The sequence below is a fragment of the Acipenser ruthenus genome, chromosome 22 (genome assembly GCF_902713425.1).
Source record: "Acipenser ruthenus chromosome 22, fAciRut3.2 maternal haplotype, whole genome shotgun sequence".
In the NCBI taxonomy this organism is placed as follows: Eukaryota; Metazoa; Chordata; class Actinopteri; order Acipenseriformes; family Acipenseridae; genus Acipenser; species Acipenser ruthenus.
This window is the reverse complement of record NC_081210.1, coordinates 24,917,864-24,931,652: the sequence shown is the minus strand read 5'-3', so window position 1 is coordinate 24,931,652 and position 13,789 is coordinate 24,917,864. Positions and strand designations below refer to the sequence as shown.

The window sequence follows — 13,789 nt, the reverse complement described above, 5'->3', positions numbered from 1 at the left end:
TGCTCTTATTTGAAATCATTCTCATTCACTTACCGTACTTACTATGTGCACTTAATGGACTTTACTTGTATAAGCAAATATTTTTACTGTAAGTTAACTGCTCTTAGTCAAACCCACTCTTACATGTAATTATTTACTGTATTATTTATTTTGCTCTTATTTGAATTAGATCTTATTTTCTACTGATTTTACTGTACCTTACAACTGCACTTATCTTTTAATGTGATAGTTTGTAAGTCGCCCTGGCTAAGGGCGTCTGCTGCGAAATAAATAAATAATAATAATAATGATCCATGCCTGGCTTCACAGACTACATAATGTTACCTGGGTTTGGGTCATTTGTTAATAATTATAATACTGTAACAGTATACTTAGGGCTTTTGACTCAATTAGTTTGTGATTGAATATTAAAGCAATGCCACAACAGATAAGTAGAAGAGCCTTTAGATGATTGTTAATGCTATAAATCATACATCACTTTCTTTTTTTTTAATTTGCATTGCTATAGAATTACTAATGGTCCCATGTGAATAGGATGTGTGGCAATCACGCACTCTCCTTACTTCTGCATACACTTATTACAGAAGTGAAATGTGCACATGCTAATAATTACTGTTACTTTTTAAAAAAAAATAAGATTTGCTTTCTAACACAATGCAAACATCTGCTTAAAATCTTTATATTTAAGTGTCTCATATTAGCATCAAATTCTTACCCCTATGAATAAAAATGCTTTATTATAGTTATCATTAATTATGAAATATCAGCTACGCAAGACAAGCTGTGCACCATGGGAAATGATCAATGTCAGTGTCTTAGCATTAAGTGCCAATTTGCTTTAATTACATGATTGGTGAAGGATATTTTGTTGGATTTCAGAAGTCATTTTTCATTGCATGCAAAAAGAAAATATGTACTGTATATAATTTTACAAAAATCTGTAATGTAAGTTTAAAGTCAGAACAAAATCATTGCCACCTATTAAACACCAGGGTTGCTGTTAAACCCTTACCCACATGAACCAAAAAAAAAACAAACAAAAAAACGTTCCATCGATAAATGACGTGCTTCTGTGGTAAGGCTTTGAATTTCAAGCAACAAAAGTAAAAACAAAGATGGAAGTTTCCAATGAAGCTAGTTGGATTTTGAAAGCCTTTAAGTGGTTTGTGGGTAATGTGTGCATTAAAATATAATCACAACCAGAATGTCACAAACAATAACAATAAGCAAATACCATTTCAGCCTATTTGCAAACGGAATAATTAATATGACATGGACAATTTTATGAAATCCTAAGAGAGGAAAAACTGACATCAAGAGAAGGTTGTTTTTTTGTTGTTGAGGTTTTGATTTTGTTTGTCATTTTAAAAGAAGGTCATGCCATACCGATTGATCTAAACCCTATACATTTTGGATCTGGGATGTTATTGGTCTTACAGATTTTCAGTAAGATCACAATGTGCTTTATTAATGAGCTGCATAATTGGGCCACATGCAGCTCTAAAAGAGATTTGAGACCCTTTCTATATTGCGTTACCAGAAGAAGCTTTAGAAATAATTGATTTGTCTTAGCCATATGTCGTTAACACTGTGAAGCTCCAAAGACTTAAAAATGGAATCCTTGAAATCACATCAAATAAAAAAAAAGAAACTCTCTCCAAAACTGTTGGTCAGAATAATCTGAAATTATGCACACTTAGAGCAAAAAAAAAATGGGTACTTTTCAAAATAATAAAACTCCAGAAATGTAGGCCACTTGATTTCAAATGACTCCGTGCGAATAGGAAACCGTATTATTTTCTACAAGCTGTCTACAGTTTTCAGCCCAAGGCACAGGCACATATTCCACTGGGCTGCCGCATGCCCTAACCACGAGAAAAGCATTGTCTGTTAAAACGGAGGCAATCCCATGACACCTTCTGTTCAGTCACCCAGAAAACTGTCCACAGGGGCTCAGAATGGGACTGTGAGCAACGGCAAGAAAAAAAAAAACGTTGCTTGTTTTTTTGTTTTTCTTTTTTCTCTCCCTAACAAATACTACTTTAAACATTGTAAGTATATTTGATTGCTGCACCCAATCTATTAATTAGTTATTCAAACTCAATCTCATTCATGTGTTACATTCCTTCACCTTAATTACATAAATATAATCTCTTCAGTGTAAAATCAGTTTGCAGATCCAAAGCCAAACCAAAATCACGTTGATTAGATTTAATATGGAAATATTTCTTTCGGTTAAGTAATCTATTAAAAATGAGAAAATCATGTATGGTTTATAGACCAAAATCATTCAAAGTTACCATACATTCAATTTTTGATGCCATCTACTGGAGATAACTAAAAACTGCAAACAGAAACAAAAGGTTACCAAGTATAAAAAAGGTGTTTCGAAACCTTAAGCATCTGCATTGATCTCATCAAACTTTACATCGAATCCATCAGATTTCATATACAGCAGAGTTTAAATCAACTTCACTTTTATTACAAACCGTTGGGCTTTGTGTATCAGAATATATTCCAACACACAATAATGTGATCAGGTCTTTTTTTTTTACAGTACAGTTCTCATTTTGAGAAAATCATCTGTACTGATTACAGATCGCTCTACATTCTAAAGCAGTCAACATAGAATTACAGATCAGTGTAAAACAGTATAAAACAGGTCAATATAATAATGTATAGCAATGAAAAAGGTTATGTTTACCATCATAGGGCTCTCTGTGTCAATCTGTATACAGAAACTCTTTGACAAACTTATTTAGAGAAGGACACCCACGTTTCAGTACCTGGAGCCAGTCGATAAAGGAGAATCAGTCATGGGCAACTCCAGTCTGGGAGGGCCATTTTACACCAGGCTGCAAGAACTGGACTGGGGTTTAATTAAGAACAAGGACCTGGTAAGGAAGGTTCAGACTTGCCACGCCCTCAGTTACATAATATGTATAAAGCCTTTAGTATTTATTCCAGTAAATTAACAAGCAGTATATTCTCTCCCCGTATAAAGAGCTGGTTCACATGTCTGCAGTGCACCTGCTGGTAATCTACTGTCGGCTTGTCTTTTGCCTTCTTTTGTACTTTTCCTGTCTCACTTTCCGTGCTCTCTCCCTTCTGAGTCTTCCTCTCCTCCCCAGCTTCAGCAGCCCTTTTCTCTGCAGGCTTTGTGTAAGTTTGCCCCTTGGGGTAAGAGTAAGACTTTCTAGGCGATCTCCGCAGCTCCATCCCCGGTTTATCTTCCTTCCTCGTCCCTGGTGAAGCATCCGACTCCTTTGTTAGGATCTTATCAGGCTTCTTAAACTCGGGCGATTCAGATTCCTGCAGCTTTAGTCTGTCAAAAAGCTGACAAACAAAAACCAGTATCACCACAGTCTCAAACTGGTAATCAAAGCTAAAGAATACAGGCTGCAGTGGACGTTTGGTGCCAAATTATTAACAGGTGTAAAACCAAGCTTCGTCAAAAAAGCAAACTGGGTTATTTAACATTTGAAAATGTTCTGCATCCTGCCCTAAAACGCTGCAGTTAAAATGATGTTGATTTAGGGTGGCTGTGCCTCCTTGCTGTGCGACACTTACCCTTGTGATGGTCAGCGCAGGTTCGTGGTAGAAAGCTTTCCCCAGCACTGGTTTCCGGTAAGTCTCATCCACATCCACTAGGGCCTGTGGGTAGCACAAGGTAGATTCGTTAGCAATCTGGAAAGGTGCAGGTTTGAATCTAAAAATCAATCAAGCTGTAGCTGGAAAAGACTATTGCCACTAACACTATTAATAAGATTTTAATTTACTGAGCTATTTATACATGCATACTGCCCTGGAGGCATCAAAAAAGGTTTGTGTACACAGGAATTGAGATAAAGATTTTAGTTTGGGGACTTTATTACACTTAAAGGGAGTTAAAGGGACACACACTGCCACTGCTGTTGGTTTTTAAACATACCATGTTCCAGAACTTGTCGAATGCGACCAGGAATCCGGAGCACACCCCGCGCAGTCCTTTAAACGTGCGAATGTGCACTTTGATCTTAAGTCTTTCTTTAACGCAGCGATGCAACTCTCCCAGGGGACTACCAGCGTGAACTGAAGAGGAGAAAGGACGGAAATGAATGAATTTGTCCAGCTCACTTCAAATACTGTAGCGGCCGCGTCTATTCAAAAAGTGGGCTTGTAAATAAATAATGAGTAAACACTGGTAGGTGGATAAAAAAAAACTGACACGCTTGCCAAAATACTATCAATAGTCACCGTTTCCATTTGAGGACAGGCTGCCATTTACCTGTTATTTTAAATGTCTCTAACTATATTATGATACTGACTTTTGTTAACCGCAAAAGTTAGTCTAAATGTAATGTGTCAAATTACATAAATATAGCTTGTGTTCTGATTTTTTCAAAGAAATGAATGGTACCTGACGGGTTAATAGACAAACAATTAGTAAAACAACAGAGCCGTCTACATCAGCACTGGCTTAATCCACTAAAAAGAAACAAGAACAAAAGTGCCTGTGTTTAGCTAATATAACCCCTAGAGAACCGTAACAGTGTTACTTACGCGGCATCCGGGTGAGAACATTTTTGGGTGCCTTTGCACTCCGAGGAAGCCTCTTCCTACCGCTGCCCCCCTCTTCTTCACTCGCAGGATTATTAACCATAAGCTTTTTCAAACGTTCAATCCTCTCTGGGTCCGGGACGCCCTTCTTCGACTTTCTGTTTTTCTTCGCCACATTCTCGGGTTTGGCTCTCCCCCGTCCGCCTTTTAAAAAGCTCTCATACTCTGCCAAGTTATTAAAACATTTCACATTGGGGTACGGTAAAGGAATATCGGGGGAGTAAAGCGCCAACAGGGGGTCGAAGTGATCAGAACTGACATCTAATCTGGCCCTCTGACTATCAACATCACTGTCTGTTTCTGCCTGTCTCCCCGTTCCAGTTGTAACGCCGCTTGTTTCTGCTTTGGGTTCTTCCCTGGTACGACTTGTTTCTCTTTCTCTCTCCTCCATGTTTGAAAGACCCGCAGCTGAGCAGCATGGGAAACTTCTCAAGAGGTAGAGCGCTGTATCGTGCACTGTTTACCAGCAGGGGGCGTTCTTTGACACGGCTGCACAGTTCAACGTGTACAGTTTTTAGTGGACGTGGTTATGAAGGTTTTTTTTGTTTTTTTTTTGTTAAGGAAAAGAACATTCACTATATCCATACTTGCACATAATTTAAATATGCCTTATTTAAATACTCATGTTAAAAAAAAACCTCACAATTAAAAAAATCGGTCACCCATCTAGTTACTGCACCCCGTTATTGGTCCAGCATACCATTTCTAGATGTTAATGTAAACTGAGAACAAAAAACAACTTAGCTTTGTTTCTGGTACGACATGTATCATGTAACACCACTTAGGAAACCAAGGTTTCTCCGCAAGAACGCGGCTTGATTAAATACTTAGAAGCAAAAAGAAAACAAACGAATTGCATAATTATCTACCAGTGTCCTAGTAACACTGATTTACATTATGATTAATTTCTTCTTTCGTCAGGAAGGTTGAAGGTAGGAATACTGCCGATTTGTACCCCTAGTGATTTGGTATATTCTGCTGTGTATCCCACTTGGGTATACAGTGAAGGGGAAAGTAAACAGACTGTCACATTGAGGTAGCAAATACATAATATTGTTGCGCAAATTGTTTTGTGGCTGGGCACTTGCACGTGTTTAATGGTGACGTTGTGATACCTTATTAGACTAACTAATGGCCTAATGTTCGCATTGTTACGATATTTTAGTCCAATTTGAATAAACTATTGCTTGGTTTAACATACCGTGTGCGAGGCTATGTACTGCAGTGTATGTAGACTTCTTTTAGTATTTTAGAATATATTCTTTACATTGGTCTGAACCACAAAGCAACCAAAACAACTATACCGACACCTAACCAATGGAACTATACCTACCAATCTTTTTAATAGTCTGTTTGGTCTTTTATTTCTTTGCCTCAGAAAGCTGATGTTATACAGCAAGCGTCTGACCCCGCTCTACGAATCGTTAGCGTCGTATTTCCTGAAGCCTTCAAGAGGAAGCGCCGTTTTTGCAAAGACTTCACCAGTCCACCTCATCAGCCTTAGGACAATGGCGAAGAGCAAATTCGAATACGTCAGGAATTTTGAGGTGGATGACACCTGTTTAAGAAACTGCTGGATTGTGGTTAGATTGGATGGGAGGAATTTCCACAAGTGAGTTGAAAATATTTGAAGAACTACAATAACATCTGTCTAGGCAGAGGCAGGTTCATTTTCATTCCCCCGTGATCAGGTACTGGTATAGTAATCTAGCAGTTAAGTGTAGCCCTTTGTTTTTTTATTGACATTCCAAGAATTGCAAGGTCGAGTTTCATGCTGTAAGTTACACTGTGTGTGGACACTAGGTTGCATCTGTAATTTTGTCAGACCCTCATTTTTTAACCCTGTAGGTTTGCAGAGCAGCACAGTTTTACAAAGCCTAACGATGACCGTGCATTGAACCTGATGACTAGGTGTGCCCAGGCAGTGATGGAGGAGCTGGAGGATATAGTGATCGCTTACGGGCAGAGTGACGAGTACAGCTTTGTTTTCCAAAAGAAGTCAAACTGGTTCAAAAGAAGAGCCAGGTAGGATTTGGAATGTGTTGATTTTTAATAAGATGAATAAACAGGAGTCCGTCAGTCAGATGGTTGGAGTACGTGATAATGAAATCCAAATCATTTTCCTCCAGCTAGTTCTCAGAACTGCAAAACAGCCACTGATTTCAGAATTCTGTGTATTAACAGTTAAACAGTGATTAACACTGACATCTATATGAACACTGTGTTGTGTACCAACTGTTTCAGTGGAAGTTCACTGTTAAGCAACTTTCTTTCTTTTTTTTTTACAGCAAATTCATGACACATGTGGCCTCCCAATTTGCTTCAAGTTACGTGTTTTATTGGAAGGATTATTTTCAGGACCAGACTCTTCTGTACCCACCAGGGTTTGATGGGAGAGTCATTCTGTACCCCAGCAATCAGAATCTCCGCGATTACCTTAGCTGGAGGCAGGCTGATTGTGAGTGTGCTTGATTGATCACACTTTCGTTTAATCCAGGGGGGGTTAACAAAAACCTTGGGGTCTGTTCTGTTGCAGACTCCAGATTCTTAATTGTTTAATTGACCCTGCTGCAGATCATTTAAATAATGCATTTAGTTTATTTAATTAATGGTCTGGGAAAGTCATGGTTGCTCACCCCTGTTTTAAGCATCTGTTAATAACCTATTCTTGTAATTATTGTCCTATCTTTCCAGGCCATATCAATAACCTTTTCAACACAGTGTTTTGGAATTTGGTGCAGAAAGGTGGACTGACAACTTCTCAGGCCGAAGAGAAATTGAGGGTAAACATGTTTCTCTTAGTTTTACAACAAACAGCTACTGGAAAATGTAATGTAATGGCTATATAACCTGCTTCTGTAGACAGGGGTTCAACACACACTCGCTCACCAGTATACACACTTAACAAACCCAGTGACTGTAATAACACTGTCATCTTATTTCTAGAAAAACACAAGTGCAGTGTATTTGAGTTATTTTTATCTGCTAAGTGCAGTAATTGTCTGAGCTCAAGGTAATCCCTTTTAATGAGGGCTTTTCTCAGTCTTTGCTGTGCCACAGATACATCCAGCTGAAAGTATGCAGTGCAGGTAACAGCTGTCTCTTTTTTTTTTCTTCCTAACAATGTACATAACAACCCCCCCCCCCCCAGATATTTTGCTTAGTGAATTTATTATACTGTCTGTAATCTGTAGTGATTTTCTTTACTCTTGTTTTGCAGGGTACTCTTTCAGGAGATAAAAATGAGATTTTGTTTTCTGAGTTCAACATCAATTACAATAACGAGCCTCTGATCCACAGGAAAGGCACTGCTCTTGTTTGGAAGAAGGTAACACGGTTGTGTTGTAGAGCAGAGGCATTATTAAGGCTGAACCTTTCCTACAGGGCTAGAAGTATACCACACCAGATTCGCTGTACAATTGGTGTCATAGCAGTGGTGCAAATATTTGCTATGTTAGATACACAAAATAAATACAAAACAAAAACAGTGTCACTAAATACTTTTTTTTTTATCAAGCAGCTTTACTTGAAACCAGTCTATTTGTTTTGTTTAATTTTTTTTAATTTTTTTTTTTTTAAAGATTGATGAAATCACAATGAAAACAATAAAACTTCCAAATGAAGAGAAAGCAAAAGAAATTGCAGTAACAAGGACCCGGAAAAAAGTCACGGCTCTGCATTGTGACCTCATCGGGGAGGAGTTTTGGGAAGAGCACTCAGAGATTTTGGAAGATGACAGCTAGCTGATGACACAACTGACACTGCAGTTTCTAAAGTGCTGAGAGCTGAGTAGAGAGCTCTGTAATGTTAGGTTTGTGGGACAACAAGGGAGGAGGCATTTGGTCTAACCACCTGTTGAGATGGATTCACAGGACTTACTATAGGCTTTAGCAGGAAATATTTCTGAAAACTCTTAACAAGGATTTTTGACCAACCAAAACAAGGGAAAATGATTCAACAAATATTTTAGTTTTCCTAACTAAGCATTTAGACATTATCTGAAAGCAAATGTCCATTGACAGTAGGTGCAGACTTTAATAATAATTTTAAAAAATAATAATAAATGGTGACTATTGTATTCCTTTTTAAATGTGTATTATTTTATTATTGCAGCTGGCAAGTTCATTTTTATTTATTTATTTTCTGGGTTCTGAGAATTAACCATACCTTTAAATTGTATTTTTTTTCTTATATCGAGTACAATTTCAATTCAAATTTTAATAAAACAAGTAGACATACGAGTTGTGCAAGTTTAGTTACTTTAACAGTTATTAATACTATTTCATTATCAATTTAACTTAAACTTTTTCTAATTATTAATATTTTAACTTTGTTAATGTGACAGACTTTGTCCTGGTAAAGTATTTGTGATGTACCTTTATCACGTTTTGGTTGTCATGGTTTCTATTATGACACATTTGAACGTGGTTATTCCAGATGTTATTTAAATGACGCTTCTCGCGCCTAAGGTTGTCAGTTTGAAACTGAAGGTTCCGAAGTTGTTTGTTATCAACCGAAACAAAGCTAACAAATGGTATTGAGATCACAATAAACTCAATTCAAACCGATCATAATCTGCGCATTACCAACAATGGATAGGCACCATAGACAAAGTCTTACCACTGATGGGAATCAAAATGATGTTAAAAACGAGGCGATTCAAAACAGGTCAGGGACCAGCGAAAGCGTCACCAACAAATCAGGTAACGTTATACAAACAGGACCTATTTCCAAAAATGATGACACGCCATCACTGGGCAATGAAAAGCAGCAACTACTGGAATCGAAAATTAGGAAAATACGTCTTGGAGATCTAAAGGATGAAACCATCGCGGGAACTAAAAGGCATGGTGAAGTGCAAATTATTTTAAAAGCCGAGAGTTTCAAAGAAATGGGTGAAAGAAGAGCAGTTGTCTTTTTATCGAAAGAGGAAGATAATAAAGCCGGTAAACTAGACACCCTCCATGGGCCAGCTGAAGAAAACAGTGGGAACAGCGTCCGGCTGTTTATCGAACAGGGAGACAGCACGGGAAATAATATTAGACAAGAGGAAAATAGACCGGGGCATTGTACTACTTTCACTGTAATGCAGCTTCAGCAGAAAGAGCTGATACATTTGCAACAATCCAGCGGACCTAGCGCTCAGAATCGAGGTGTCCCAATAACTCTTCACCATGTTATACCAGAAACAAAGCTCCACATTCAGGGTCCTGCAGTTGCCACCGAAGCAACCAGGTTAACACATGTGCCGTTTGATATCAAGCTACAGCCAATGGTGGAGCCGTCTGTAAAAGTTGAGACTAAAGACGTGCCCCTCACTGTCCCACCTTCAGATCCAGGTAAAACCGTTTAACTATTAAAGCACTCACCGAAAACGTTTTATACTCTATTAATAAAAGAGTAATATATAAAACTAGCCTATGCGCAACACAAACATTGTAAGTTGATCTGCTAAGGGTTATCTTGTGTGTTCGTAAAGTTCTGAAATTAATTGTTATTAGTTCATGTGCCATGGAAATGTTTATATTATGATAATTAGATATACTAATAACCTACTTTATTGTACTAATTCACTTTCACTGTGAGTAATTCATTTTGCAAGAGTTAACAGGAAGACTTGGGACAGTCATTAAATTAAAAGAAAGTGAGAAAGTAAATGTGTCTAAAGGCAATCCAGTAAACGTTTTTCTTTTAATTAGGGGAATTTGAAACAGCCCAGAGTAAAGACCGAAATGGGCACATTAAACGTCCAATGAATGCTTTTATGGTCTGGGCCAGAATCCATAGACCAGCACTTGCCAAGGCTAACCCTGCTGCTAACAACGCAGATATAAGTGTGCAGCTTGGGATAGAATGGAACAAGCTCTCCGAGGAACAAAAGAAACCTTATTATGATGCAGCTCAGAAGATCAAAGAAAAGCACAGAGAAGAATTCCCTGGTAAGAACATGCACAGGTCAACAAGATTCTCACATACTGCAATGGGAAGCTGGTCACTTTTCACTTTTTCACGGCACTCTGAAAACACAAACTAACATTTCTGAATATATACAATAATGTGTAGGACATTTTATAGTATCGATATTATTTTGGGGGACAGACATTGGAAACTAATTAACTACTAGAATAGGGTTTAAAATACAAAGATGCATTAGAGGGTTTTATTATAGGAGCCAGACAGCATGTAGTATCTTTCTCACAATTTGAATCTGGCTGAAAAAGACTAGAATTATGCCTGATCACATAGCTATACAATTTGATTTACAACATTATTATTATTATTATTATTATTATTATTATTATTATTATTATTATTATTATTATTATTATTATTACCAGTGAGACTATTTCACAAAGTCTAGGACTATTGGCAATCAGACAAAGGTCATTGCTAAAGTTGGCCACCAGGGGGCACTAAAAAAGGATAAACTGGTAAGGCAATAAAAAGGCCTAACATATGCGCTTAAACTTATAAGTAGTCAACGTTTTACCTCGGAATGTACGATTCAGTGTTTAAAGTTACAGAAGACTTCAATTGTTGCCTTGAATAATTTTGATAGGTTGGGTATATCAGCCAAGACCTGGAAAGAGAAAGCGTTACCCACTAGGCCTTTCATCATCTCTAATGTCAGGTGCTTCCCAAAGTGTCCTCAGTACAACTCCAGCTCCAGTCATGCGACCCACCACCTATTCTGTAGTGATCCCTAATATACAGACAGGTAGCTGCTGCTCTCCAGCTGCAGGTGAGTGTAGGAGTGTGACAGAGTAGAACTGATTGAATCAATAAGTCATAGAAGAGCTTTAAGTCTAGTCATATTTAAAAAGAGTAAACCATAGAAAATGACTGTTGTATGGACTTGCATATTTATATACACTTGTATTACAATTTTTAGTTTCCTGTATAATACAGCTGTAAGTTCCACCTTTGTGATTTCCATGTATTTATTTTTTATTACACATTCACAGTGAACAGTCAATCTTCTGTTCAAGCCACAAACAGCGCTGTCCAGCAGTCAGCCCCGGCAACAGTGTATCAGCAATCCAGCCCAGTCCAGATGATGGTTACAACAGCCAACCTGCCGGCTCATCAGTCAGGCCCAGCCTCATGTTCAGTGATGTCTGTGAAGCCTGATGTGCACCGCAGTATCCCCATGCCAGCCTCACTCCCAAGCCACCCTGGGACTAGGTTTCAGTGTGCTCCAGTGCAGTCCATGCCCAGAACCTTTGAGAGCAGTGGCATTTCCCAGTACCGCTACAGCACCCCCTCTGAGCTGCTGAAACCCAAGGAAATGCAGCCCAGTGTACCCAGCTGTTCAAGAGGACCACAGCTTCCTCCACCACCCCATCCTCACCCACACGTTTACCCCCCACCCACCATGGCTCACCCAGCCAATCTCTTTGCACCGGCACCTCGCTTTCCATTCCCTCCCCCCTACTTTCTGCCAGGACCACACTACTTCCCATCAAGGTAACACATGATTTGTTTGATTTGAACTAAACCATAGATACAAAAAATGTAGTTAATGAATGTGAGTGCATCACATACTTACTGTACTTATCTTGGAAGTGCATGTTTGATGCAAACTGTTATGGCAGATTATTTCTGTATACAGTAAGACATCAGAAATGCCGTCCAGTTTATAAAAACCTGTGTGGCCATAACCTTTTGAAGCATACATTACTTTTGACATAGAGGTTAATGGGTGCGATTGCACACCCTTTAGAGGTACATGTGTATTTAAAGTTGCATATTACCCCACCACAGTACCCCTGTAAACTATGGTTCATAAAAGTGCATAATAAGATAAATGAAACATCCTTACACCACGTGATATGGGACATTTTAAAGATTTTTGGAAACTTTTACAAACTCAGAAATGCTAAACAGAAAAGCAAATGCTTACTATATTTGAATTGAATCAACGTACCGAGTGCTTTTTATCTTAAAATGCAGCCTTAAAACTTGTTCCTTTACATTTGACAGCCCGTGTCCTTACAGTCGCCCTCCATACGGCTACAGCGATTATCCAAACCCAATGTCCGACTACCTCAGTTACTATGAAGACCGCTACCAGAAGCACGAGGCGATGTTTTCTGCCCTGAACCGGGACTACTCGTTCAGGGACTGCGCAGATGGGGGGCTGCACAACAACGAGGCTTATAGCAGCGAGGGCATGAATGAGCGGACTTACCACGGCAGCCACGCAGCAGAGGAGTATCTGAACTCGGTGCCCCCGCTGGACGTGGCCGCACTGGAGAATGTCTTCACAGCGCCTGTAATGGCTCCAACAAGACTGCAGAGAGTCAACGTGACCGACACGGACGAGGAGGAGGAGGAGAGAGAAGAGAGAGTTTTGAGAAATTTATAAAACAAAATAATAATAAGTAAAAACAAACTAACTAAATTAACCACAGATTGACTGCAAATGAATAAAATCTACTGTTTTAATGAAAGAATGGCACTTTTTGTTTATTTTACAAAGCTTTTCAAAGCTCCCAGTCGCTCCCCACAAATTTTGACCCAAAGCCACTGTAAATACTGTATGTATGACATTAGTTAAAATCATTTGACCAAATCTACTTTAGGAGCTTTAACAAGATTGACACTGATAATATGGTATCAGATATATATATATATATATATATATATATATATATATATATATATATATATATATATATATATATATATATATATATATATATATATATATATATATATAGGGCATATACTGATTTAGTTTTAATACATTCCTTTTCAAAGGTGATATTTAAGCATTTTGTTACAAAATGAGCTGTATGTATTATTGTTGTTACAACACCACATTGTTTATGAATTTAGTTGCTTATTTTCTTAAAAATATGTTTATATATATATATATATATATATATATATATATATCTATATATAGATATATATATATTTAGTTGCTCTGTATATTTTTGTACACATTTTTAGAACCTCTTTTTTGTACTTAAAAAAATTAAAAATAAAAACGTCACTCACCTTACTCTTTTACTCAACAATATGTTACATCTAATAAACTAGCTTCAAAGAGTGCATGTGTGTTACTGAGACCTATGTGACCTATGCTTTGTTAATCGTACATCAGTAGCTATTGTTAGTAATCAAACTTTGATATATACAGTACTGTGCTAAAAAAAAATAAAAATAAAAAAACACGGTAACT

At 37.9% G+C, this 13,789-nt stretch overlaps 3 protein-coding genes across 3 annotated transcripts; 2 read left to right on the top strand and 1 right to left on the bottom strand.

Annotated features, from left to right (window-relative positions):
* Positions 1-2,460: 2,460 nt before the first annotated feature.
* LOC117431712 (U7 snRNA-associated Sm-like protein LSm11) lies at positions 2,461-5,173 on the bottom strand. Its single transcript, XM_034052988.3, has 4 exons — positions 4,543-5,173; positions 3,932-4,071; positions 3,571-3,654; positions 2,461-3,336 (listed from the first exon to the last, which is right to left on the bottom strand). The coding sequence occupies exons 1-4, from the start codon at positions 4,988-4,990 to the stop codon at positions 2,959-2,961; spliced, it is 1,050 nt and encodes a 349-aa protein (XP_033908879.3). The 5' UTR covers positions 4,991-5,173; the 3' UTR covers positions 2,461-2,958.
* Positions 5,174-5,347: 174 nt separating this feature from the next.
* LOC117431376 (probable tRNA(His) guanylyltransferase) lies at positions 5,348-8,689 on the top strand. The gene is made up of 7 exons (XM_034052238.3): positions 5,348-5,531; positions 5,978-6,211; positions 6,448-6,624; positions 6,888-7,057; positions 7,294-7,382; positions 7,820-7,927; positions 8,181-8,689. Exons 2-7 carry the CDS (start codon positions 5,985-5,987, stop codon positions 8,340-8,342), a joined length of 933 nt encoding a protein of 310 aa, XP_033908129.2. The 5' UTR covers positions 5,348-5,531; positions 5,978-5,984; the 3' UTR covers positions 8,343-8,689.
* Positions 8,690-8,830: 141 nt separating this feature from the next.
* LOC117431753 (transcription factor SOX-30-like) lies at positions 8,831-13,055 on the top strand. Its single transcript, XM_058996622.1, has 5 exons — positions 8,831-9,938; positions 10,299-10,538; positions 11,159-11,341; positions 11,565-12,066; positions 12,583-13,055. The coding sequence occupies exons 1-5, from the start codon at positions 9,191-9,193 to the stop codon at positions 12,965-12,967; spliced, it is 2,058 nt and encodes a 685-aa protein (XP_058852605.1). The 5' UTR covers positions 8,831-9,190; the 3' UTR covers positions 12,968-13,055.
* The last annotated feature ends 734 nt before the right edge of the window (positions 13,056-13,789 follow it).